This window comes from Halyomorpha halys, unplaced genomic scaffold (assembly GCF_000696795.3).
Source record: "Halyomorpha halys isolate HHAL.00 unplaced genomic scaffold, Hhal_1.1 Scaffold647.1, whole genome shotgun sequence".
NCBI classification, from domain to species: Eukaryota; Metazoa; Arthropoda; class Insecta; order Hemiptera; family Pentatomidae; genus Halyomorpha; species Halyomorpha halys.
In genome coordinates this window covers 144,652-172,337 of record NW_027114427.1, presented here as the reverse complement: position 1 = coordinate 172,337, position 27,686 = coordinate 144,652, and the positions used below count along the sequence as shown (strand labels likewise).

The window sequence follows — 27,686 nt, the reverse complement described above, 5'->3', positions numbered from 1 at the left end:
GACAAAAGAAACAAAAATAGTTAATGACGTTTCGCCCCACTTTGTTCAGCTTCATCAGCTCCGATTTTCTGTCAAAGTTTCGAGAGTTCTCAACTTGAAAAACTCTAATTAAGCTCTACAAAGTGAGTCAAAACGTCGGCAAATAAATCATTAAAATTTCTCTGATTTTCGTAAAATTTTCACGACTTTCCCTTAGAGCAGTGGTTGGTAAACTTAAGCAGTGAAGAGGCAACTTCGGCAAAAAATTTCGAAAAACATAATTATATTTTAATAACTCTTTTCAAGCTATTAAAGAACTAATGCATCGCTGTATGTTCATGTAGCAAAAATATTATCAAATAGTTTTTATATTTGACCCTAAAAGACCCAAAACAGGAAGAAAAGAACAGTCTAGAGCAAGAAATAGTAGTAATTAAAAAAATCGTGAATTCCTTTCAATAGTAAAATGGAACTACAATACTTATTGAATCTGAAATTATTCTAGATCGTGTGAAATTCGTAACCTTCTTCCCCACCCTGCTTTCTATTGCATTTATGCGAGACTCTTATCATTAATTATGGAACTCCATACAAATTATTTCACGCAAACATAAGTTATACGGATTCGCGGTCAAAAAGGAACAAAAAAATAGAGAATTAAAAAACAAAAATTGTACACGCTAAGAGATGGAAAATTAAGGAAACAAGATGAGAATGATTCAAGGTCTGGAAAGAACAAATAAAATAATAATAATAAATCAAGAATAAACCAGAACCACCTAACTGTTGTGTTTAAAGACAGGAAGAATGACAAAAGTGGGTGTGGGATAGACATAGAGTGGAGGAAGATGAGGGTAAAAACGGTTACATATGAGTGAAATACAAGAAAAAATATAAAAATTATAGGAAAGTATGATAATAATAATAACGATAATTGTTAAATAATATAGGAAACATAAATAGAAATTAAATGATAGAATATGTAATTAATTAAATATAAAACGACATATACAGATAAAAATACAGTTACAATAAAACAATGTTGTACATTTAGTTGTACACCATTATATTTAAGAGTCTTTATTTACTTCACCTAACATTTGCCTTTTAACTGATATTTTCCTTCTTTTATTTTTCTTCACTATATTCATCTTTATAGTATCCATTGTTTCAATTCTTTTACATTTATTGTATTGTATTTATATTGTCTTCATTGTATTATCTTAACAGTATTTTCTATCTGTATTTCACTATGTATCTTATTATTGTGCATCTTATTTTTATTTCTTTTGTTCATTTTCATATAATTTTTAACCCCATTTTAGTTTACTTTATTGTATCTTTCTATCTTACATTGTCAACATAGTTTTAGTGGTTTTGGATCTTTTTAGCCCTGATAAAGCCCTGCAATGTGGGGCGAAACGTTGACAAATAATTAGTTGTAAACTACTTTTTGCTCCTTTATATAACACCTCTGATCATCTCCTTCATATATTAATAATTGTTAAATTAGTTTTTTCTTTTTATTGTCTTTCTTTGACTTTTTGGGATCCTTTCTCTATCTCCAGAATTACATCACCTTTTCTTTAGTTTCTTTGTAAGTAATATAACTCTGAGGAAAGGACTTCGAAACATTGATGATAATATGAATAAATAATATAATTAATAATTATTAATAAATAAATATAATGAAAAGGAATAATTAATTTAACAAGCATTTATATATTGGGTAAATTTTCATGCATTAAAGAATAAAAATAGTTTTTAAAAAAATCCCTTTTAATCGACTCTTCCGATTACCCCAAGGAAAAGTAAATTAAATGCTGAGAAAATACAAAGGTAAAACAAAACAAAATAATAGACTTGGTGAATACTATGTTCATAAAAAGATCGTTCTACATTAAAATTAAATCATGTGTCAAAAAAAAATTTTTTTTTAAGTGGTATAGGTATTTTGTTTTTTAAGTTATATTTTTTAGGCGGTATGTTTATGTGGTTAAAAATTAGAATTGTCAAATTTATTCTTTTGTTAAAATAAACTATAAAAAAAGGAAAGTGGGAGGATTCTAGAAAAGATGCGTGTCACGAAATATTGAGATCCTCAAGAGAATAGGCAGCAAATTTCAATAAGTTGGGGAATTAAAAATCATACAAACTGCGACAATTGTGGTAAAACATTTTACTCAATGAGTTTTTAAAAATTAAAACAACACCGATACCTCTGAAATTAAGTTACAAGAGTTATTAAACAACTCTTAACAAAAAAAAAATAGTATAAATTGTCAACATTCACAACTGGTAAAGCTACATGATGTTATGAACATTTGTACCAATGTAGAAGTAAACGTTGGGTGCTATATGAGTTCAGCACTAGGTATTGGTGGTTCCTAGTGAACACTCAGCAATATGATGTGTCCAGCCATCAAGATTCCAAACATTGAAAGGTGTTTGTAACAGTGGCTAAAGTAAAAACTTATAATTGAAAAGGTTAGGAAAAATTTAAATAACCTGTACATGAACTAAATAAAATAAATATGTGATAACATACTTAAAGGGAGTTTTCAGGTTATTTCATTATCAAAAGTGAAATATATCTACCAAAAATTATTTATCTATTAAAATCACAATTTCATTAAGTAATCTCGTTTTCGTGGTTTTTTCCCATTAAAATCCCAATCTAATAATCAATAAATCATTTTTGGTAGATATATTTCCCCTATATTAAGGCGGCCTTGATTAGATAAGTGCACAGTGATTACAGATGGATGATTACAGACAAGTGAGCCAAATACAGTGATTCTGTGTGTAAAAATCATAAATGTACAAAAATGAGCATCCATATCTACATGTATTACTACTTTCCTTTAGATATGATAAATATGCATATAATTTAAACCAACACTCAATAGATTGGAATGAGTAGAAATTGAATTGTTAATTAAATATTTCCAGTGATCCTTTTGATTTTAAGTTTTTATTAAATATAAGTTTGACCTTATTTACAGCTTCCTTTTCAGTAAACTATATACTTTTTAGCTAATAACTATGACAAAAATACAAAATAAAAAGTATATTTTTTGTTTGTTTCAGGTTCCCCAATATGAGAGTACTTAGTGCTGCCAGTGTTCTGGTGACACTGGTATATTGTACTGCAGATGATGTGCCCCGGTGGAGTAAACCAGATGACATAAGAAGTCAAGGTGAATGGGTGCCATTAAAAAGTGATCGAATTAACCAGCAGCCTATACGAATTCCAAGTGCCATTACCTCACCACGTCATAATCATGAACGCTCGTTTCCTCATCACAATCCTGCTAATCAATTTATTGGGGATTATCCAAAACAACAAATGGTAGCTTCTCAAACAGCACCTCAGAGAATAGCATTTGTGAACCCCCAAGGTTTGAATCAGCAGCAAATCCTACAATCACAGTTACAGCCGCAATTGCAACTACAACAACAATTACCAACACAATTACAGCCACAATTACAGCAGCAATTAGATTCACAACAGCTACTTACACAATTCCTAAACCAACAAATCCAACAAGCCAGTCTACCTATTTTCAATAGAGCTCTTCTACAAAAAGAACCAGTCCCAAGCCCTCATTATTATTCCCAAGGGAACCAATTTGGTATAGTACCAAACTACAATCAAGGGCAGTTACTTCCAAATGAACAATATACAGTTGGTAATGAAAGAGAAATCGAAACTGATGAAAGAGGGATCAGTAAAGATGCCGTTAGGCCCGGGATCCCAGATAATTCTTATGAAAAATTACAAAAACCAAAATACTCCGGAGAACCATTCAATAGCAATTTGTCGTCTGTTGGAGATCCAAACCAGAAAGAAGAAATTCAAATCCTCTATGTTCCCATTGAAATGTTGAAGCAACAAGAACAAAATTTACGAAATAAGGCTGCTGCAAGAAAACCAGAATTTAATCAACCCCTGTCAAAAGATCTTTATAGTCCTGAATTAGGTGGAAGAAACCCTGATGTCTCTGAAATAAACAACCAAAAAGAATCGAGAAAATTTAGACACCCTATACAACCATTAAAAGATCAAGTTCCTGCTTATCATCTAAAGCAACCTACAGCACAAGGGAAAGCTGTTTATTCCAACAGTGAAGTAACAGACGAACAAATTAAAGATACAAAACAAATAGTTTCGAACCGTGATTACAAAGATTATTCAACAAACTACAAACCACATCAACAATCAAGGGGAGAATATGTCCAAAGGTACGAAACTGAAAACAGTAATTTAGCAACTTCAGTGGCAGGAAACAAAGAGCAAAATGTTGATGAAACAACCATCAAAGATGAAATCTCGGATTACAAACATGCACAGCAAGACAGAAATGCACAAAAAGAATATGTAAACAAACCAGAGCCATCGCTACCACCACCAAATCAACCACCACTTTCGGTATTTATGGAAAAAACTACAAGCAACAGAATAGGAGATCTCATCAATTTGTTAAGAGGTTCAAAAACAATTCCAGTACTGGATTCTATTGGCCCTGACTCTCCTCAAGTTTTTGTTGGTCCATCAAATTTAAATACTCCTTCAGGGTATATAAAGTATGAGCTACCATACTTGTCGTCTCTAGACAAGTATCAAACTGGAAATAAATTATCACAAGTACCCTTTTTTGTCGCTCCACTGAACTTCCAACCCCCTCCAGGATTTGCTAAAATACCATTTCCACCACCACACATTGGTTCTGTAGTGCTGTCAAATATAAGCCAACAAACACCACCTATCCATCAAAACCCATCACCACAGTCTAATCCTGATCTAAGGGCGACAAATTATAATAAGGAAACATTCACTATTCCCGCTGACATATCATCAATAAGTCCTCAACTTCCATCACTAATTAACTCTTTACAAGAAGAAGAATATTCGAGTTCATCATCGACTGAAACACTAACAGAAACTACTGAGGCAACACCGATAAAACAAAGAAGACCGAGCAGTTCCAGAAAATTTAATAGTAGAGGATCGCAGAGAGGATCAGTCTCCTATGCTTCAACTACAAAGAGACCATCGGTCTCTAGGCAAAGGAGACCATTAAATAGAAACACCAATCACAGAACAAATCCATACTCAGAAGTAGCAACAAATGTTCCTGAAACTCCTACAGAACACCATTACGAACCAGATCCAAATTATTACCAATATAAATCAAGCAAAGATTCAACAGATTCTTCTGAAAAAGATACATTGAGTCATAAAGTTAGCGATACTCCGCAATTTAACCCTGACGAAAGGCATCAAGCTGCTGCCCAGTATTCAAGAAATGTAGAAAATGCTAAAGAAGATGATTCATCTAGGGAAAGTTTTAATCCTGGTCATGCTGATTCAAACCCTGGGTATATTTCCAAATATTCAAATGATGATACAGTAGCTACGACACCAGAACAAACATTAAATGGTGCTTATTATTCTCCTGACACAATAAATAAGAATATCGCCCATTCTAGTTCTCCTCAATACCAAAATGTTGCTACGTCTGGAGAAACATATGACGAATATCAACCAACCAACTTTAACGGGAAAACCACCAGAAATAACTTGAGCCCAACTGACAAACGTTCAGGAATAGAAACCACAAGAAAATATGAGGAGCCTGTCTTATATCAACAAGGAAGCCCTTTGACTTATCCAGAAGTGAGTTCTATTACAAATGATTATGAAGAAGTAAATTATAGGAAGCGCCAAAGAGATAATATCAGCGTGCAACCATCAACAGAAGAACAAAACTATAACTATAGACAAAAAGATCAAAGAATAGAATCACCACAATCCATAGGAGAACAAAACTATAACTATAGACAAAAAGATCAGAGAATAGAATCACCACAATCAATAGGAGAACAAAACTATAACTATAGACAAAAAGATCAGAGAATAGAATCACCACATGTTATGCAAGATGCAGATTATTCTCAAGAAACGCTAAATAAAGATACCATAAATCTACAATCACATGCTAGAAAGCCAGAACAACAACGTCAAACAATTGAAGATGGAAGAAATTTTAATCCTTCATATGGTGGTTATGTGTCTAGTAATGAGGAGCAGAATACCACACCTTTTATTCAAAAGTCTAGTTATGAATCAGCAAGTCAAGAATCACTAGAACCATACAGGGATGTTCAGTCACAAGATAAACTATCAGAACCAACAGTTCCAAAGAAGCATAGCTACCATGATTCTCAATCAACTACGAACAAAAATGAAGACTATAATGAAAGAACTCATTACGATTCAAACATATCTGAAACTCCAAAACCTACAACAGAGAGAACTTTCCCAACAAGATCACGTTCAAGAGGAAGAGGAAGGCCTTATCATCAATATAAAGTTACATCAACGGAACCTCCAATAAACAGCAGTGAAGAATCTGATGAACAGAGTCATTACACGAGGTCAGATGTAACAACATCATCTCCAGGAAGAAGATATTCGCATACCAGGGCACATCGAAGACCCTTAAGGCCTACAGCAAGTACAACTACTACAACAACAACAAATGCGCCTCCAGGCACTAAATATTTGATACGAACAAGAAGACCAACAGTTCCTCAAACGAAACTACATAATGGAAGAGGAAGAATTCGAAGACCCACAACACCCACCACTACACTACCAACAACCACAACTGAACATCTCCAGACTCTTCCAGTTTTGTGGCAGCAACCACACAGATTAAGTCCAAGTCAAAATGATTATAGAACCAAGGATAGTACAAAGCAAACCCACACTTCTGTCTTAGATTCAGCTGAATATGCAGAGGAAACGCCCCAATATAGTGATGAGAGAGTTCATGATAAATCAACATATGAGCCACAGAATGATAGAAACCAAGATTTAAACCAAGGAAATTATAAAAAATATCCTGAAAGTGGTGCACCACGAAGAGTTCCCACATATTCATATGAAACACAAGAAGAAAACTTCCCAACACAGAAACAATTTAGAGCCACCCCTCAGCCATACTACACTGATGATTATGAAACCACTCCAAGGGTACATTATGCCAGAAACTATGAAACAACACAAAAACAACATCAATATAGGGATTATGAAACAACTCAAAAGCCACAATATTCAAAAGACTATGAAACAACACAGAAGGCATATTACCCTAGAGATTATGAGACTACACAAAGAACACAGTACTCAAGGCCTTACGATACCACACAGAAAGTGCACAATTCAAGAGATTATGCAACAACTGAGAAGGCACAGTACTTGAGAGAATATGAAACAACAGATAAACCACAATATTCTAGAGATTATGAAACAACACCAAAACAACAATACTATAGAGAATATGAAACTACCCAAAAGCCTCAATATTATAGGGAATATGAAACAACCCAAAACCCTTCACACTATAGAAGTCAAGATTCTAATCCAAGTCCGAAATATTTTAATGAATATGATACTACAAAAAAAGTAGCATATGATTATGAAACAACAGAGAAGCCAAAAAGTTTTAAAGACAGTAATTATTATGAAACTACTAAAAGAACTGTCAATTACAAGGATTATGAAACAACACCCAGACCATACGTTTCAGAAGCAGATACTAATGAAAAACAATCATATGTGCCTAGAACATCCCACAGAACAAGTAATCACAGGAGAAGACCATCAACAGCAACTACCAAACATGAATCACCCAAACCAGTGAAAAATACAAGAGTGGAAGAACCTGCAAAAGATACTGATTCTGACTACTGGAATCAAGGTGTGACAATACAACAAAGTCAAAGTTATGTATTCAATCCCGATGAAACATATTCAGAAGAAAGACAAGTTGCCTCACCAAAAGATTCAAAACATGAGTCTTCACAAAATGATTATGATGATTACTACAATACACAGGAAGGAGAACAATATTCATCTGACCAATCACCTTACCCATCAAATGAACAAAAAATCACTTATACGCAAATAAAAGAAGGTGATTACACAGGGAAAGCTAGTCAATACCCAAGAAAGGACCCTGGTTACTTGGTAGAGGATGGTCAAGAACAAACTGAAAGATTTAAACTAAAAAACGATTCTACAAAAACTGACTACTTTTCTAGTAGAGTAAACCAAGAAACACCAATAATGGAATATGAAGCTGACCACAGTTTATCAAATGAATCAGAAGATACTCAACAAAACTCAAAAATAACACAGGTACTATGCCCGTTAAAGAGGTTTGTATTTCAAATAGTTAAGAACAGCTAATCAGAAATTCCTTGGATACTTATTTACAATTAAATATATACTGTGTATTTCCATCATTCATACTAAACATCAAAAATATAAAATAAATAAATAATTAAGAAAAATAATAATCCCAAACATATTACACAAGATACTTTAAAAAACATTTCAATCCTTTAATAGTTAAACACTTTAAAAAATATACGGTCTATATATCATTTAGTTTACATTTCCAATCGATAGTTTCACTATTTATTTAAAAGAAACTAACATAAATAATCATAGCTTAGCTCAATAAACCAGTATTTATTGCTTGTAAGCTAATTTCTTCACTAAAACATTGTTAAAAAATTTCCCTTTTAAACTTATAATGTACAATATGTTGATATTAATTACATCTTTAATAATATATATATAAAACATTCATTTTTTCTTAAACTTGATATTACTTAAGTCAAAAAACCTTGTAACTAAACTACAGCTTTGAGAATCATCTTCTCATCTTACAATTATATAAAATATACCATTCATAAATCATTGGCAATAGTTTCCAATAATTAACTTTTCATATGGGTGGTTGATAAGCCAAGAGATACAAGTGAAAATTTTGGGAATAACATTTTTTTTCTTATCTACTACCTGTGTCTAAACCAAATATATGGTTCACAATTTTGCCGATAATTAAAGCAAATTTTGTTCAGGCAACAGTAGTTAGGAAATGCATCTTATTAGAAAAAATGTCACCTTTATCCCTTGGCTTCTTGCCCACTCATATATAATCAAAAACCTTAGGAATGAAATATTTTTTGTTTGTTTTAGGGCAATAGGAAAAGAGGAACTTGGGTAAGAAGAAAAATTAAGAAGCCAAAGGACCTCTTTGAAACAGCTGAATCTCAAAGAATAAGTTCGGTTAGAGAAAACTCACTCGTAACAGAAATAAATCCTAAGGAATTACAAATTAATAACTACACAAAAGAGCGATTCAATGCTATACAAAAAGAAAGCAATCTTAAACTGAATGAAACAACTAAGGCTCTATTGGTTGAAAATGCACAAAATGGAACCGACAGGAAAAATACTGAAACACCTGAACAGAAGAAATCAGAAGTAGAACAAAAAAACACCTCAGAGGAGATAGATGTTCTCTCAAAGGAAATGACAGAAATGACTACAGAGAAAGATGAAGCATTTAACACTTACCAAACAACATCAATTACAACACTGCCATTGGACACAATAGAAGCAAAAGATACTTCTGAACCATACCGAACCTCTACAACAACAGAAATATCTCTTGAGACTGAAATATGCTATAAAGGACAATGTATAAAAACAAAAAGGAGAAAAGAAGACAGAGGTTCAATTTCCAGTCCAAGTCTGGAGAGCTAAATTCTAAAATTAATCAACAGTGGTCTAAACTTCTGGCTCAGAGGAAAGAAGTTAAGTGCGTGAAAGTGGAATTTATCGAAGACTTGTGCAAATAATTTTTTTTGTAAATTCCTAAATAATATTTTGAAGGACCTTTAGGAAGTACCATAGTTTAGTAAAGAAACTTAGTCAAGTCCTGAAAAGCCTTATAAATAAGGGCTGTTATTTATTTTAGGAGCCACACCAAATAATTGTGACATCTTCAAAATCCTCATGTTTATTTAAGTTATGGACAATTGTATATTATTAAATATGTTATTATTTATTAATAAATATTAGTATTTTTGTTTTTAAAGAATTATTTAAAAATTTTAAACCTTTGTGACTGACTACAGTACACAAAACAATCTTATTGTGTTAAGACACATATGTATTGTTATTTTTCAACAATTACAGAAGAAGGGTTCATAGCAAAGCAAAAACAATCAATAATGCAAGAATTTGGCCAAAAATAATAAAGGATATGACGAAAACATAACTGCTCAGGTAAAATGTTCATCAAATTTATCGAATGATTTAATTTCAGTTTTATCAACTTCTTGACCTGTAGCCCTATAGACAGGGCCAAAATAAGGTACTCATTTCAGTAGTTTTGAATTAGAATTATGAAGGTATATTCCACTCTAAGTAAGAAGAGCCCTATCTGCCACTGAATTCAAAATGGTGACCAATGGAATAATATAAAAAAAAAATCAATTATTATGACAAAAAATGCACGTTATTTCCTAATCAAAATTATCCAGTTTTTACCTAGAATATACAAAAGGTACAGTAAATATCAGTGACAAGTAGGTGTTGGAACCATTGAATGTGCACTCCACCAAAAATTCATTTTATTCGACATAAAGCTAAAATTTTCTCATTTTTCATTCAGTGCTCAATATCTTTAAAGCTATCTACACTATATAGCTTTCTTTATTAAAAAAATATATTGACACCTTTTATAAAGTAGAGTAAATTTGCTTAAACCTGAAACTTAATTGAGCTCTTTCAGTTCAATAGTTCCAGAGATATAATTTTATGAAAACCAAAATATTTCACAATAACGATAAATCAACATTTTTTTAATTTATTATATGATGGAAACTGTAATCCCCAGCAGACCACAGTGACTGAAATGGCAGATAAGAATCTTTTTATTAACAATGGAATAATGTTTCATATTCCACATCCAAACCTCCTTAAGTGGGTACCCTATTTTGGTCCAGGCTCCAGTATTGTGAGCCAACAAGTTGTTAAGACTGAATTATAATAGTTAGATCAATTTTACAACAATGTAACCTGAGCAGTCATCAGCCCCTCATGAGGTCTGTCACTGTATCAGGGCATGCCCCAATTATCTAATAATTGTAAGAGAAAAATACCTCATTTTATTATTATATTTAGCCTCTGAAAATTATTGGAATAAAAGAAATATTTTAGTAAATTTTCAAAAAAATATTTCAGTTTTCCTTACTACAAGTTATCCATCCAAATATTACTGATTTAACTATGATGACATTAGGTTCTTATATTTTACACTTCACTATTTAGCTTTCTTTCTTTCACACTATTTAGCTTTCTTCAAATTCTATATTATTACACTTTCATTTATCTATCTTATTAAGTCCAGTTCTATAATTCATAATTGAATATATTCTTAATTTATCCCAGAATAAGTACACTAAATATAGAGTAATAAAGTGCGAGATATAATCAGAAGGCTTTAAGTTGTTAACAAAAAGGAATGAAAAGATTAGTTTAATTTATTCAATCTTAATCAGAAGACATTATAAGAAATTGACTTATTCTATCAGTACTTAAAGGTAGTAGCCTAATAATGGCTTTTCGTAAAAATTTTTATTTTTTACATGTTTTTTTCATGTTTAAGTGTGGTATATAACAAATAATACAAAACCTCCACTATATTTAAATAACAAAAAAAAATTAATTTATTAAGGAATGATCTTCATTAACTAATAACAGGAAGAATTGTTGAAGTAATAGTAAAAACAATAAAGAAAATTTCTAACAGTACAAAATTACTTTTAATAATAATTTATGTTGTAGGAACTAAAGAATTAGGAGTGTAAATGCAAACATAATGATTTGAAACCATCCCAATCACAAATCATTACATTAAATTGCATTAAATTATTTAAAATTAAGTAGAAAACATAAAAATAAATTTCTTAAAAAAATAAAATAACTAACTTAAAAGACTATATTTCATGCGAGTCTTGTTCCAAAAAACATAAATAGTTTAAGTAGCATTGCGAACTCCCTTCCATGCTAAACATTCAATAAATAATAATGTATAACTTTAAACCATATATATGAAAACATATCATATAATTAGGAAATCAAATAGTTCCATAGTATCATAAAAAGTGCATACAATAATGTAAAAGTAGTCAACCTATGAAACCCCTTTTAACAGCCTTAGATTACAGGACATAAGTCAATATTTTTAATATACCCCTATCCAACAGTTTATTTATCTGAAACATACACAAAATGCTTCATTATTAAAATTAATACTAACAGTAAACCAAAGATACATAAAAAAAACTAGTTCATAACTTAGTAAAATAACCTTGGAGCAGAACGATCGTTCACAGTTCTAGTTTTACGTAACACAGTTCCTTTTTTTATCTGATCCATTAAAGAGTCATGGCATACTTTGGGGTCAGGTAAAGTTCGACCAGCTATCCACTGCCTGATTCGAATGGCTTTGTTACAAGAAGAATCTTGTTGACTTTTCCTGGAGGGTGCTAACTTGGCACTAATAGCAGCGATAAGACTAGGTTCAACTTTCCTATCAGCAGACTGAGATCTTACACTGTGAGATCGTCTAACAGACACAGGGCTGGCAGGAGTATGATTCAATTCTGTCAGTGCTCTAACTGTTTCTGCAACATTAACTGAACTTCCATGAAGAGTTTCATATGTACTTGGAACTTTTGGGTCTTTCACTGAAGTTTTTAGCAACTTACGTTGATACTCACTTGCATAAAGATTTGTCTTTTGCACATCTGAGTTCCTCTTGGATATATCATATGAGTTGTGATACCTGTTTGAATCATGTGAACTTTCCAATAAATAAGCTGGTGGAGGAGGCAAATTTTCTAAGCTACCACTGCTCCCACGTGAGAAATTCGATAAGTTAAACTGACTAGTTCGAACTGATACGGATATAGACGATGTTCGACGTATAGGAGGTGGAGGTTTTTTCAGATGTATAGATCCATGCCTTAGTAAGGAATTCCTCAAAATCCCAGAAGGAATCCCTGTAAAACATTTTTTTTTTTAGCACAATACATGTGACATTAGAAGTATTATTATATTTATCAGCAAACATTAAAGAAAAACAAATTGTAATGCCAGTTGAATTATTCTCGAAAATTAGTAAAAAAGGAGGAATATATAAATATCCTCAAGATCTTAACACAATGTTAAAAGATTATAGAAGAAGTCATTTTAGAAGGAAAATGGAAAAATTACTGCATAATTAAATATGAACTCCCTGATTTACCATTAAAGACATTTTAAATAATGCTATAGTTTTGATTGAAAGACTTTTAAAAGTAAAATATTGAAAAAAAAAAAGTTAAGAAACATTTAAATCAACTAAATTATACCTTCACCACGGGATATTTCTTCCTGACCAGACTGAATTGTCTGACTGCCATAACCACTAGACGATTCCAATGAACTCTCTGATGTACTACAATCTTTTTCAACAGACCCTGCCTGAAAAAAAAAAAATCAAAAAATGTTAACATTTATTTAATTTTTAGTTAACAATAAGCTATTTTCATAAAATTTGAGTAAATTTAAGAAATGCACTTTCTTAATCTTTATTGGAAGATGAGAATACTTTATAATATATGCATATGCACTTTTAAGAACTATACCTTTTCTTGCATGCATCTGTTACTATCCTTTATATCAGCAGAAGGAGGAGGAGGAAAATGCATTTCTTGTGCTTTTGTAGCAGCTAAATTGGCAAGTTCTGACATGTTGACATACATAGGAAGCATAGCCTCACCACCTATATGAAAGAAAGTAATGATCTATGTTGATATATCAAATCAATCAATAACACATATCATCATAAAATTTTAAAAAAAAAAGACAAGAATACATATTGACTTTAAAACTTGTTAATATCCAAGAAAAACATTTAAAAATTAGGTACTAAATAATACTTGAATCACAGAACCCAAACACCACTATTACTACAGAGACCTATGTACCATTGATTTTCATCTTCCTAAACTATCACTGAGGAATTTTATGAAGGAGTTGATAGTAAATCCTAACACCATAAGTAAAAAAGATAAAGCAGCAACAAACCAAATAAAAACTTTAATTTATTAAAGCTATTATAAAGAACATTAAGCTATACATTGAATAAATGCTTAATATCATAAATTCGGTCCAGAAATAATATTAATATCGATGGTGCAAAAACAAGTATTTTTAACAAAAACAATTGATAAATTTATGAAAAAAACCATATATTTTCATAAACCAAATTTATGATGTTAGATCCTTGTTTGATAACTAATTTAACTTATCTTTAATTGATCATATAATAAAGGTTTCAGTATGTTTAATTTTTGGCAGGAATATTTATTCTAGTGTATATTATATACTACTAAATAAAAAAACAATTTAGTAGAACAAGAAGTAAATTTTGGCTGTTGGAAAACTGTAATAGTGTTGACTAAATATTATCAGGAAAATAACCCATGATTTTCAGGGTAAAAATTATTTATACTTAAAAATATAAATTGATCTTAATTTTAGCTTAAAAAAAGAGCACTAATAAAAACTGTAGTTATTATTGAAAAGCCATCCATCTCACATTAAGAGATCTGTACTGGTCAATTGAAAAGGGGATGGATATTAAAAAATTATGAGCTATAATGGATTTTGGAAATGAAATAAAATATATCCGTACCTAATAATTTGGGAAATAAATAAGTATATGACTTTTGGTCCATTAATTACTCCTTTGGAAAAATTATATAATCATCTATTAGAAAATGGAAAGGAAGAACCAACTATTTTTTAAAAAATTGGTTTGGTTAATACCCCCCAAAAAAACAGAGCATTAATATAATGATTCGCTCACCTATTTGGTATGATTTTTCGAAGAACTTTAAAACAGTAATCTACAAAATTTTTGACTAGTCATTTATTTATTTACACTAATATTATCATTAGAAAACATATTTTCCAGTTCTAGATCTAAGTGATAAAATGATAATGTTACGAAAATGAATTTATTAGTCAATTGTCTAGTTATAGTCTAATACTAAGCAAATTGTTAAAAATATGTTATGAAAATGAATTTATTAGTCAATTGTCTAGTTATAGTATAATACTAAGTAAATTGTGAAATCATCAATTCATAAACATCACAATATTGTTAGGAAGCATAGATTTAGTTAAGGCAATGGTAAATAAAAAAGAAACTCATTTTCACAAAAATAGGACTACTACTTTTACAGATCACTTTTACCTCCAGCTCAATAATCTCTCCTTATTGAGGAAGTTATTTTAAGGGGTAAAATCATAACTAAAATTAACAATTTCAGAGCGGCAACTCAGAAATACTGACTAATCTATTTATAAAAAAACATTGGTCAAATTTGAATCAATAAACAATTATAAAAACAGATGAAAACATTAATAGGTAAAAATATTATAACCACCAACCAGTTGAGATAACAGATGAATGTTTATTCAAATGAAGAGATTTCTCTTTGATTGAAGGCCCAATAGGTCTTTCCAATGAAGAACACCTATTTGGAATAGGCGGACGTGTTACTATTGTCGATGGTTGTACCGATGATACAGGAGTACTTCTCCCACTTGCTTCATTAGTCATAGGACTACAGGGTCGTGAAAGAGAAATTTCTGATTTATATGTTGCATGAACATTAAGGGGCACACCTGTAGGTTCTGTTGTAGCATCATAAACTAAAATTTAAAAAGTAATTACAAATAATAAAATTACTCTAAACAAAAATATCATTCAACATTACTAAATATTGGAAAGAATTTTGTTCTGCTGTTTTTAAATAAAAGCAAGAAGATAGTCTAATAAATCATTTTGAGAATAGTCTACAACAGAAACAAACTTAAATAAAATCATGTTTTATCATTATCCCACCAAATTTCCATGATATAAAAGCTTTAAAATTCAGGCAGTACAATATCAAAGAAAATAGCCTTAGAAAAACAGGTTCACTGAGGATTCAAATACTAACTTCATATACTTCACAATTCTTATTGAGAACAAATTATCGTCTTAATTTAAAATCTTTTTGAAAAAATTTGATTGCATAATTCATTGTCAATATGGAAAAATAAACAATAATTATGAACCAAACAAAAAAAAAAATATATATATATTTGCATTAAAGAACCAAAGTATACATATATGAATGTATAATACAAATACAAACTAATTTTAAATAAATATGTATTACCTGACATGTTACTTTGTTCCAAAGCAATATTATTTGTACTTATGCTCAGTTTATTGACATAAATACAACTGTTTTGGTCCAAAGAACTTGAAACCTACAAATAAAAGTCATCCCATTAACAACAGTAATATATAAAATATATTACTACTAATATAAATGAGAAACAGTGCAAAGAAAAAAAATAGATATATACTAGGATAAGTCAACTATATATAGTCCGCAATATAGGTATAAAACTTTATTATAATCGAATATAAAACTTACAAGTACATCATTTTTCAACATAGTACCCTTGCTTTTCAATTTATTTTTATTATTATTATTTTCATTTATTTTTGTTAATAATTAATCCTTGGTACATGAGTACTTCATTTGTTATGAGTGTTGAAATTAGAAAAAAAAATTACTTTACAACCATATTCTGCTCGTCCGTGATTTATACATGATCAAAGAGAGCAACACAAAATAAATCTTTACAAAAGGTAGGCAAAATCAAAAATCACAATCAGGAAGAAATACATAACAATAAAAAAACAAAAAAACCTGGGACAATGAACGATGCCAATGATGATGACTAGGAGAAGGATGAGACTTTGAGCTTCCACTAGAGGAACTGTTCAAAGAGGAAATGCTACACATGCTTGATTTTCTAGAACCAAGTGAACCAGGGCTGCTAGGAGGTGTCTTGAAAGTCCAACCTTCAGAGTTTTTTAAGTCATCAATTACCTGAAACAAAGTTAAACAATATAAAACAAAGTATTTGAAATATAATAAGAAAAATGCCAAAAAAATCACTTTCAAATGATACAAAAGCTAATGAGAATGATATAAAAATTTATAGTAACCTGTTCACTTGCCACAGGGAGAATATGTGGATCAGTTGTGTGTTTTTCAAGCTGTTCAAGAACTTCTTGTAAATGGCTCAACTCTGAAAGCATTGCCACCTCTTCATTCTAAAATAAATATAACAGTTGTTGATTCATAAACATACATGAAAGACCAAATAAAATTCAATTGTATAATGTATAATTTAAAGGGGGAAAAACCTTACAACAACTGGTTTCAGAAATGCCACAAGAAGACAGAACCTACTCCTTTCTTCAACTAAAGCTGATCGGACAGCTTTTTTTTCAATTTCTTCCAAAATTTGTTTTCTTTCGTATACATCTTTCAAGGAACATTCAACCTGTCTCTGTAAATCCCCCTTACTACTTTTCTTAGCCTTTTTTTGGAGCCTTAATGTGTCAGTAGACCTCTTTTTCAGTTCTGTTCTAGCCCTTTTGTAATCTAAACAAAGAAAAAAAACATAAACTGTAGTTTAAAACTAAAAACATGCAAGAACAAACATAACAAATGTGATTATTACTAGTCATGTAAAGAACAATATACCTTAATGTAAAATTATATTTTAATTTTTTTACTTGACAGTGCCTCCAAAACTAAAAACTGAACCACACAAATAATCCCCCCCAGTATGTGACAGTCATATGCCATATATATAAACAGGAGGCGTCCTAGAATGGTCTATTGTGAGGTTTCACTGCTTTTGACTGCCGACAAGATCTTTTCAAGGATCCTGTTAAAGAGATTTCTACTCTTTGATCAGAAGGAATTATGTTGCTATCAAACATGATTCATGCAAGAGATCTACCACCGATGACATGCTCTCTCTCAGAATATTATTGGAAAGGATAAGAGAATTCGGGATCGGCATCCACTATTAATGACTGGATTTCAAAGCTGCCTATTGCAGTATTTCTAGAAAGGAACTACGAGAGAATACTGGAGTTAATGATCCCACTGAAACCTTCTTAACTTCAGCCTAGAGGGTGCAATGCAGAGATCCAAAATCTAAGTGGTAAGGATAATTTTTAACAGGTCAGCCACAATCCTAAGCTTTGCAAACAACGTTGATATGATTGGGAGAACTTTTGGAGTGAGTAGGAATGCCTAGCTTGACCTGCAATGAAAGACTGCAAAAATAGTCTCATTGTAAATGTAACAAAGACAAGTTTAGGCAAACAAACCTATTGGTGGAAGTCAGCAAGAAGGAAAGTATACATTGGTCAGTGCACTTTGGAGAAAAAAATATTCATCTATCTTTGAACTCAGGTGAACTGAAACTGGTGAAAAAATATTAATTGTACATATATAATGAATATTAAATTAAAAATCAATAAATTAATGATAAAAGTTATAACATCGAAATATGAAAAAGATTTACTGTTAAAAATAGTCTCTAACATCATCTCACTGAAAGGACAATGCAGTACATATCAATTTCTGTTCAGCTGAACTTTATTACAAGACATCTCTTTCATTCTTTTGACCACCCAAATTAGTTATCCAACAGTTTATGAAAATTGATGCAAGATATTGAAGTTTAGAACTAAATACAACTATTCTGGCTTTTGCTAAATCTTTTACTAATCCCCAACTTTTCCTGACCATGTTAAAATACTTGACAAAGCAAAAAATAAAAAAAAAACAAGAGAACGAAGTGAACACAATGGCTGCTTGATTGATACTGACTTTATTTAGATTCTACAGGGGTATTCGTATTACAATGTTTATTTATAGTGCTTATTTATATACCTCACTCATCACCCCCATCAAAGTTCACCAAAATAACATCAAATAATAATAGAATAAAAAAAAAAGAATACATATACATCTGATAAAATAAAATGAAGAATTCTTCCCAAAAGTTAACAAAACAGTACAAAAAACAAATTGTAACTTCTGATATGCATGCATACAAAATAATTAAGATTACAATGCTTACTTATAATTACATGACCGCTATAGATTTAGAACAGAAATAAAGAACACTAAAAAAATATCTCAAAAACAACATAACCCATTACTCACAAAATAGCAGAGCTAATTTGACTGCCAGGATTCAGAGGGATGAGAAGGTCACACCTCTCTGAGTACCTTTATCTCTTAAACCATCTTGCATTCTCTGAGCGCTACCACTTTGAATGGCCCATCATATAGCTGATCTCTCTTGCACAACTTAACGGTGGTTGAATAAAACTTTAAAGGAATCATCTGGTACTGCTAAGCAAATGCAATTTGCTCTAGAAAGTTTCTCCTTGAGGAGTTTGGATTAAACCCACTATGAAATATCACCTAATTGCCTACGTTAATGAATAAGGTATTTTGTAGGTGTGTGTATACAGTTGTAAGGAAATCACCGCGATTTTGAATCAGATGATCCAACACAACTTCCATCAGTGTAAAACCAGTGGTCGAATTGATTGTTATTATATGCCAACAATGCCCTCAGCATTGCCATAGGAACACAGAGCCCCCTATGCAAACAGAACAGCTGAAGATGTTCCCCTAATGTACTGTGGAGACATTTGATGGGCCCCACGTCCCTGTGGATTCCTCAGAGAGTTTAAATGTTCAATCCTGAGCAATCTGTGATGATGCAAGATTTCAAAAGTCCCATCGTTCATCAGATGTAATAGTTTGTGGTACAATGTAATACAACATCCATATGACAGCATCGGCCCTTTTGTTGAAGATGAGCAACATGGTACACCAAAGGGTATGTGAGACTTCCGGATAGACATTAATGGGATGTCTGATGTACTTTACGTGATGACATACCATACATTCACCCAGGACCTCCTTAATCGACCAGCACACGTGATCCCAATAATACCTACGACTCAATGCAGCAAGAATTTCTAGTACCCAACGATGGTTAGTTTTTCCTTCCTGGTAAGTTCTAACCAACTCCTCTAAACACTCTGGCTTTTAAACCGTTTACACGATTTTGAAACACAAACTGATATTTCTTTCAGCACCTAACCTTTCCGTATCCCACAAGTGTTTAATACAGTCTAGGACAGTCTTATTCCCCACATATAGGAGATATGTTTTGCCTCTTTTAGTAATATCATTAAATATGTGGGCATCAGCCACTGGCACTGAGGGGACGGTCCATACAGTAACAATATTATGTCTTTCAAACTTTGCATGCTCTGTTTGTGACATACCTTCCATTCTCCTTTTCCAGATAACCTGCTGTGTGTTGGTTAACCATTGTAGCTATCTCATTGAGATGCATATGGCAGATATCCACGGAGACTTTGTTGGTGTTTACCATACCTTCCACATCATCTCCAACAACATCCTCCGAAGAGTCAGCTTCATAGTGGGTTTACGTTCATTGCCTGAGACAACAAGTCTGTGATAACATTCTGTGAGCCTTTCTGATGGACAATTTGAAAATTATATGTGTGCAGTTTTTCTATCCAACGCCCAATCCTAGAGAAAGACTCCTTTAACCCACTGTACATAATAGTGGCTTATGATCAGTATGAAAGGAAACCGCCTACCAAACACATACTGACGGAAATGGTCTACTGCCCAAACAATGGTTTAATGTTCCCATTCAAACACACTATAGCGAGACAGCATCCAACAGTTTTCCACTAGCGAAGTCTACTGGTTGATCTCCTTATCTGATTGCTTTGACAATACTGCCCCAAGTACCCTTTCACTAGCATCAGTTATGAGTATAAATTTGGTCTGGAAGTTTGAGAATGCTAGGACCAGTAGTAAGGGCTTCCTTGCATCTTTGGAAGCTGTATATATGTTCAACAGTAAAGGAAAACAACTGACCCTTTTTGAATAGTTGAGTAAGTCCACATTTCCTCACTTCTATGAACAGATGATAAATATCCTCTTCTGGTGTCCAGCATTCTCCACCGTATACTTTCTTCAGTCTTCTAGTGTTCTTATTCCACAAATTCATCTCGTCTCTCTGAATGTCATTTAACATGTTTCGTTTCACTCTTCCCACCAATGATGCTCTTAATTCAAAGGCATCCAGAGGATCTACCAGTCCTGCACCAATTATCGCCTCTATCAGGTAGTAAATCTGGTTACCTCTTACTTTTTTAAGAAAAAAAAGAGAGAGAGAGAGAGAGAGAGAGAGAGAGAGAGAGAGAGAGAGAGAGAGAGAGAGAGAGAGAAACAGAAACGAAGATAGCTTGATCAACACTAACTTTATTTACTTTCTACAAAGGTTTATGTAATATTACAATGTTTATTCATAGTACTTATTTACATACCACACTTAGAAATATATATATATACACAATACATATACATATATATACATACACACAATAGGACACCTAACTAAGAACTAAATCATTTTTTTACAAATAAAACCAACCTTTAGCATGTTCTTTATCAAGGCTTACTAATGTTTTCTTCCAATCCTCAAGTTTTTCTTGCAAAGGTATAACTAGGCAATCCATAATAGCACTGTTAACAAAAAGCTATAAAATAGTAACAAATTCACAGAAAAACAATATATTTAATGGTAATAAACATAGAAAATAAAAAATAGGTCAGTCATAAAATAATAATTTAAAAAAATTGTTATCATAAAAATTATTTAAAAATAAAATAAGTAAATATATTGAAGCCTTTCATATCAACAATCCAATACCCTGTTTATACTTAAATCCTTTATGGTTAGCATTCATTGCCCCTCCCCCTTCCTGGTATGATAATGATTTTTCACCAATTTATCTTCGTCATTTGTGAGAGTACTTTACTTTCAGGAAAGTCATTTCCACTTTGATTGTCTTCTGTAATTCTATGATATTCTGTGCTATGTCAGAATGGTTTAGCAACCAAATTAGTCGTCAATATTGGTGGTAGGAAGAAGATGGGAGAAGCCTTATGTACCCCAAATGTTAGGGCTACAAAAAACTATTGTTCAAAAAGCAACTCAGTTGTACAGGGAGAAAGGTGGTTCCTAAGAATCTCTTGTGACATTATAGGATTGTCTCTGTATTGTTTCCACTGTCTTAAATTTACTTTTTAATTACCATTACTAAACCAAATATATTTAGTTAAAATTAAACACACATTATTTATATTTACATACTGGATTAATGATTGAATATATTCCTCATTAAATCTATTTAGACTATAGCGGTAAATAAAAATATACACTTAAACTATATGGTAATAATATATGATAAAAAAATATTGTAATAATATCTAATTAAAATCGGTAAATAAAATATCTGATGTCCCTATACACTTTAGTAACATGTTTCCAAAGAACTGTTTCATCTTTCATTACTAATATTGGTCCAATAAGAATTTGTGTAGGCAATTAACTATAATTACAATTATCATTTAGAATGTTTGGTACACAAATTTTTTATTTAATTTGCAGAGAATTTAATCAACATTCAATTTCAACTATATGAACTAAAGACATTGGGAGAAAAAAAATCTTCCAAATAAATCCAAAAAACTGTTAAATCATAAATTTTTAATTTCTTATAAAAACGATATTTAAAGATTTCAGGATGATGCTAAAAATGAATATGATTTCCTTTTTCCTAAAACAAATTGTTGGCATTCTTTACTTGAAGCCTCATAAGGGTTTTATAATTTTTATTGAATATAAAATCATTTAATGGAATCAATAATATTTTTTTAGAACACTGGCATTCATTATTGTGTAGAAGCGTCCTGATGGATTTCTGCGAGCCACATGTCCCACTCACCTTAACCTCTTTACCTTCATATTCTGAAATATTGATTGGCCAGTCTCAGCAAGCAGTTAACTGTTAGTTCTTCTCCTCCATTTATTAAGGCTCTGATCCCAGATCGCTCTTGTAATTGTGCGGAGGACTTTCCGTTCAAATCTCTCGATTCTGCTTTCTAGGGTACCAGTCTCGCAGCCATATATGAGAGCTGGCTTTATCATGATAATGTACACTCTTAGTTTCAGATTTTTAGAGATTTTTTAGGATTTCAATAATTTTTACAAAGAGAATGCTCTGTTAACACTAGTTATACGCTGGTCTATCTCAGACCGTTGATCGTTTATTGATGTTATTGTGCAGCCGAGGTATTTGAAACTATCTACTTTCAGAAACGATTTGCTGTCCAATTTACTTGCAAGCCGATTTCCTCTGCTTCTCTTAATAGAGTCTTAGCAAGTCTTTTCATGTCATCTTGGTCACTTCCTAAGGCCTCAATGTCATCCCCGTACTCCAGGACTTCATGTTTCATTCCGATGTGCAACCCACCATATTCACATGATGTTTTTCTAATTACTTTTTCTAGAGCTAGGTCCAGAGTCCATCTCCTTGTTTCAGGCCTGTTCTGACTTCAAAGGCTTCAGATACTTCTCCTTGTATCAGGAATCTGCATTAATGATCATTCTACACGCTTTTGTCAGTCTTATCAACTTCCGAGGCATTCCTATCTCAGTCATGATCTTCCAAAGACAGTTTCTGTCAACAGAATCATAGCCATCTTTGAAATCAACAAATAAGGCATGAACATCCTCATCTATTTCCCATCGTGCTTCAGGATGAAGATCTGGTCCAGCATGCTCTTTCCTCTTCTAAACCCTATCAGGTGGTCACCTATTATATTCTCGTAATACCGAGATATCTGATTTAGCAAGATGTTGGTTCATTATACATATGTATACATATATTTAAAATGAAAAATGTTTATACAAGCAATTGATAAAGCAAAATAATCATGAAACCACAACAGCAAGAGTTGATTTAATTTAGTGCTGGAGTTTTTGTGTACTATATGGGTCATTAGGCTAGATTAAAAAGGGATAAATAAAAAATAGTAATCTTAATTCTTTAGTACAAACCTATTACATCATTAGTAACTTTGTTATATTTAAGTAAAAATATATATAACATTATAACACTGAAATATTTACCTAGTAAATGTCTTCATTCTAGCTTCTACTGCTTTATGCCTTAAACATATTCTCGTAAGAGCAGTTCCAATTTCTTTGGTTGCGCCTAGAATGAATTCAATGATCAATTAATTTTCATTATATGTACCCCCAAAGCCGAAACACGCTACAAAAATAAGATAGCATTTTTTTATGTTGATTATTTTTTCATCGAGTAAACCCATACTCGGGATTATATTCAATAATAATATTATTAAATTCTCATTGCATTTTAGATGCTAGTAAATTAAATATACTTTAATATGATATATATACAAACGTATATAAGTGTGTGTGTATTGGTATTTGGTAGGGGGAACTAGTCTAGCAAATATAGAGTATATATATATATATATTGTACAACCAAATAAGGATAACAATAACAATACAAATAAAATTATGTTAAGCTCAATAAAGTTAGAACATCTGATCAAATTTAAATAGGAAAAGTAGATTACATGTCAATCTAATATATTCTTAATGAACAATATGATTTTGATCACTAGATGCTTTGAGTTGTTGTCCTAAGCTTTATAACTAATTACAAACATAACATCAGTTTATATTAACTAAGTAAGTGAGGTTTAAATCACTAACTAGGACATGAAGAGTCTTTTATATAAAAATTACAATAGTTAAGATATAGCGGATCATAGATTAAGTCCAGAAGTAGGTTGGAGGATATGGTCAAGAGAGTAAAGACACAGAGAAGTGTAAATCAATTTCTAACAATAATAGATAAAGTAGGAAATATGTAATCATACATAAAATAAAAAATAAATAAGAGAATATTAAACAATTTAAGAGTTATATCATATTATTTATGAAAATATTTCTAACTATACCTATTTTTATAATAGGAAGATGGTCCAGGTGCGGAATAACATAAATGTAATAAATAATAATGTAAAAATATTCCAACATAAAGTAGGCAGAATTGAAAACAAATACAATAGTTTTCTTCCCACCATATAGCAACATAAAATAGCAAAATTATAAAAATTAAAATTACCTCTTGTGTTTGTAGCAAGATCAGCTATTTTTTGGAAAGCATCAAGATAAGATGATATGGCACTAATTGTAGCCCTAAAAATAATTAAATAGATTGTAGACAATATAAAGTTAATTTAAACATTCAATAAAATCACGAAAACCTTACCTTAAACAAGAGTGAAGTTTGGTAGCTTTGATAACCAACTCTTCCCACAAAGGGATTCCATTCTAAAAACAAAAAGCATTTTTTTCCTCAATGATATAAACATTTTAATAAATATATCATAGAAGTGAATAATATAGATATCTTACAATTACAAATTTTTAGAACTAATCTTAGCCATAAAGTTAAACTGGTTGATTTTTAGTATTTTAACACTTTAACAACCAAGTTTTTGAGTAGGACTAAAATATATATTTGTTTTTATATTGAATTTTAAAAACAAGATAATAAATACATTGAAAAGAAAAAAAACAAGGGATAAAACTCTTATTTTTGCCTAAACTAAAAATCTAATGAAATAAGAACATAAAGCTAGTAAAAAAAATTATAATATATGCAACCTTCATGTCAAAATAATAAATAATACTTGCTATATTATATAATAAAGTGAAACAGGAAATAATCAAGGAAAAAATTATATATATTATTTTTAAAAACATAACAGTAATTTTAGGAGACCAAACATTGATCTAAATTTGATTTGGTATAAACTTATTAAACCAAAGATTATAATAAGATCAAACTTTTTTTATGTAAAGAAATACATTTTAAAAAATTAACATACCTTCATATCAGAAACAATTTGCTGGAATAACCCTCCTAATGCACTATATTCTCTATCTGCAGGCCCCTCCATAATAAGTGAATTTATAAATTAGTGTGTAAGCACCTTTAGAGTGAAAAATTAAAAAAATTTGATTTAAGATGAAACCATATCACATTTTTCGTCCTTTATTAGTACAATAAAGAGCTAAGATTCGCAAATTACACTCGTTTTTAGCAAGAAAAGAAACGCAACATAAGGTAAACACAGAAACCCACAAACCTCTTCAGTAATCACTTTTTTCAAACAAATATACAGAAAATCGATACCTAGGGATTTACAAGCTACTGATAACAATGTCAGCAGCTCGTTTTGGTCTTAAATCGGTTTAACAATCGATTAAGGTTTATTCCCTTTACCAAAGAGGTAGTAATAAAGATAAATCAATGGAAATGAGATAGAAAAAAAAATTAACCACATTCAACTACCCCTTTCGACTTTTAGTAAATATTCTATTTAAAACCACTATGTTTCAAAGTTTTATTCACTTAATAGCTGCATTATCAAAGTATTTAAAAAAATAATGCGTTACTGTTAAGTGATTCTAAAGTTCTTCTTCTGGGTACTATTCCGTAAAGATACTTTCAGGTATTTATTGGAAATTTGATTATTAAAATCTTTAATGATGTTTGAATTAAATTTTCTTATTATGAATGTAAATACTTCCAGAAATCATGAAATAATTAAAGCGTGGTATTAATCTGACGTCGGGCATGTAAATTTAAGATCGCATAAATCTGAATTAGAACAAACTAGTAATATTATTGGCGATTTATGATTTTTTTAAAATTTGTCTGCTCTTTTTGTTAATTAAAAATACTAAAACTATATAATAGAGAATTATATGCTATATGATATTTATACTTATAGAGTATAAGAGACTTCTATTATAATGAAATGGAAAAAAAAAAGAAAGAAATACGAAAATTCGAGTTGTTGGAAACCAGTCTCTGGTCATTTATAATTTTCAGGCCGTGTCCAAGAGTACAAAACCTTTTTAACTTTGGTTCTATGTCATGTAAATTACTCAATAAAAAAATTGTTTTTTTTATTTTAACCAAGTTTTTTTGCTCCAACGGCGACATTGATTGTTCAATATGAGTGAACGAAATAATTTAAAAGAATAAACAGTCAGAATTACCTAATGACCTTATAGAAGTCACTGGTCTGGTGTCATCCTTACAATGTGGCCATCCCCGCTGGAACTTTTCAACCTTTTTTCATTACCAGTGTTTTTGTACAGTTCCAGTAATCATTTGTTGGTTTTGTTCCACAATACACCATTTATATGTAAAGAGACAAACATAAAATATGCCGTTCAAATTGGAAAGGATTGGCTTCCTGTTTTCTTGTTAGCGTCCAACATACTGGGCTATAGATTAAGACGGGTCTGGCTAGTGTCTTATTTAGAAATCTTTATATTTGTTCACATAATCGCGTATTTTATATTTATAGAATAATGATATTTCTATTTATCCCTTGATGATTAATAGGATATAAATATTGCCGCTAGAATTTAAAATAAGTAAACATTTCAAGAATTTAACAACTAAAAATGTTTATATCATTTTAATTAATATTAATATTTTTTAATATGGTTAATAGTAAAAAAAAAAAAAACAATGTTGGAACCGTTAGAATTCCAGCAGATGCGCATCACTTCAAAGTTCCACGCAGGATTTTACACTAATGATTATTTTATGTTCAATTTAGCGCGGAGTGGAGTGATTGTCAATGAGTACCTTTAGATTAAAAATTAAAATACAGCTAGACGTCGGAAAAGGGATGCGTTGGCACACATCTAAACAAGTTTATACTCATCTGGGTGTTTTCTATCCTTCAAGCGGCTCCTATGCGGTTAATATTACCGATTTAATACAAAAATCCATCAATATATTGATTGTTCGAGGACTATATTGTAGCAACATTGACCTATATCCTATTTATTCCACTTTCAACAGTATTGACAGTGT

General features: G+C 31.1%; 2 protein-coding genes across 2 annotated transcripts in view; one reads left to right on the top strand and one right to left on the bottom strand.

Moving 5' to 3' along the window:
* Positions 1-9,751, top strand: part of LOC106685009 (mucin-2) — a 60,423-nt gene extending 50,672 nt beyond the window's left edge. The window contains exons 2-3 of the mRNA XM_014427460.2: positions 3,070-8,188; positions 9,038-9,751. Coding sequence (XP_014282946.1) covers positions 3,080-8,188; positions 9,038-9,607 — 5,679 coding nt within the window. The 5' untranslated portion in view covers positions 3,070-3,079 and the 3' untranslated portion in view covers positions 9,608-9,751. The remainder of the gene's footprint in view (positions 1-3,069; positions 8,189-9,037) is intronic.
* A 2,323-nt stretch (positions 9,752-12,074) lies between these two features.
* mim (missing-in-metastasis) lies at positions 12,075-25,897 on the bottom strand. Its single transcript, XM_014427461.3, has 13 exons — positions 25,675-25,897; positions 25,053-25,114; positions 24,906-24,979; positions 23,876-23,960; positions 21,332-21,423; positions 17,183-17,418; positions 16,977-17,084; positions 16,675-16,857; positions 16,132-16,225; positions 15,356-15,619; positions 13,543-13,679; positions 13,267-13,378; positions 12,075-12,915 (listed from the first exon to the last, which is right to left on the bottom strand). The coding sequence occupies exons 1-13, from the start codon at positions 25,744-25,746 to the stop codon at positions 12,209-12,211; spliced, it is 2,226 nt and encodes a 741-aa protein (XP_014282947.1). The 5' UTR covers positions 25,747-25,897; the 3' UTR covers positions 12,075-12,208.
* Positions 25,898-27,686: the final 1,789 nt, after the last annotated feature.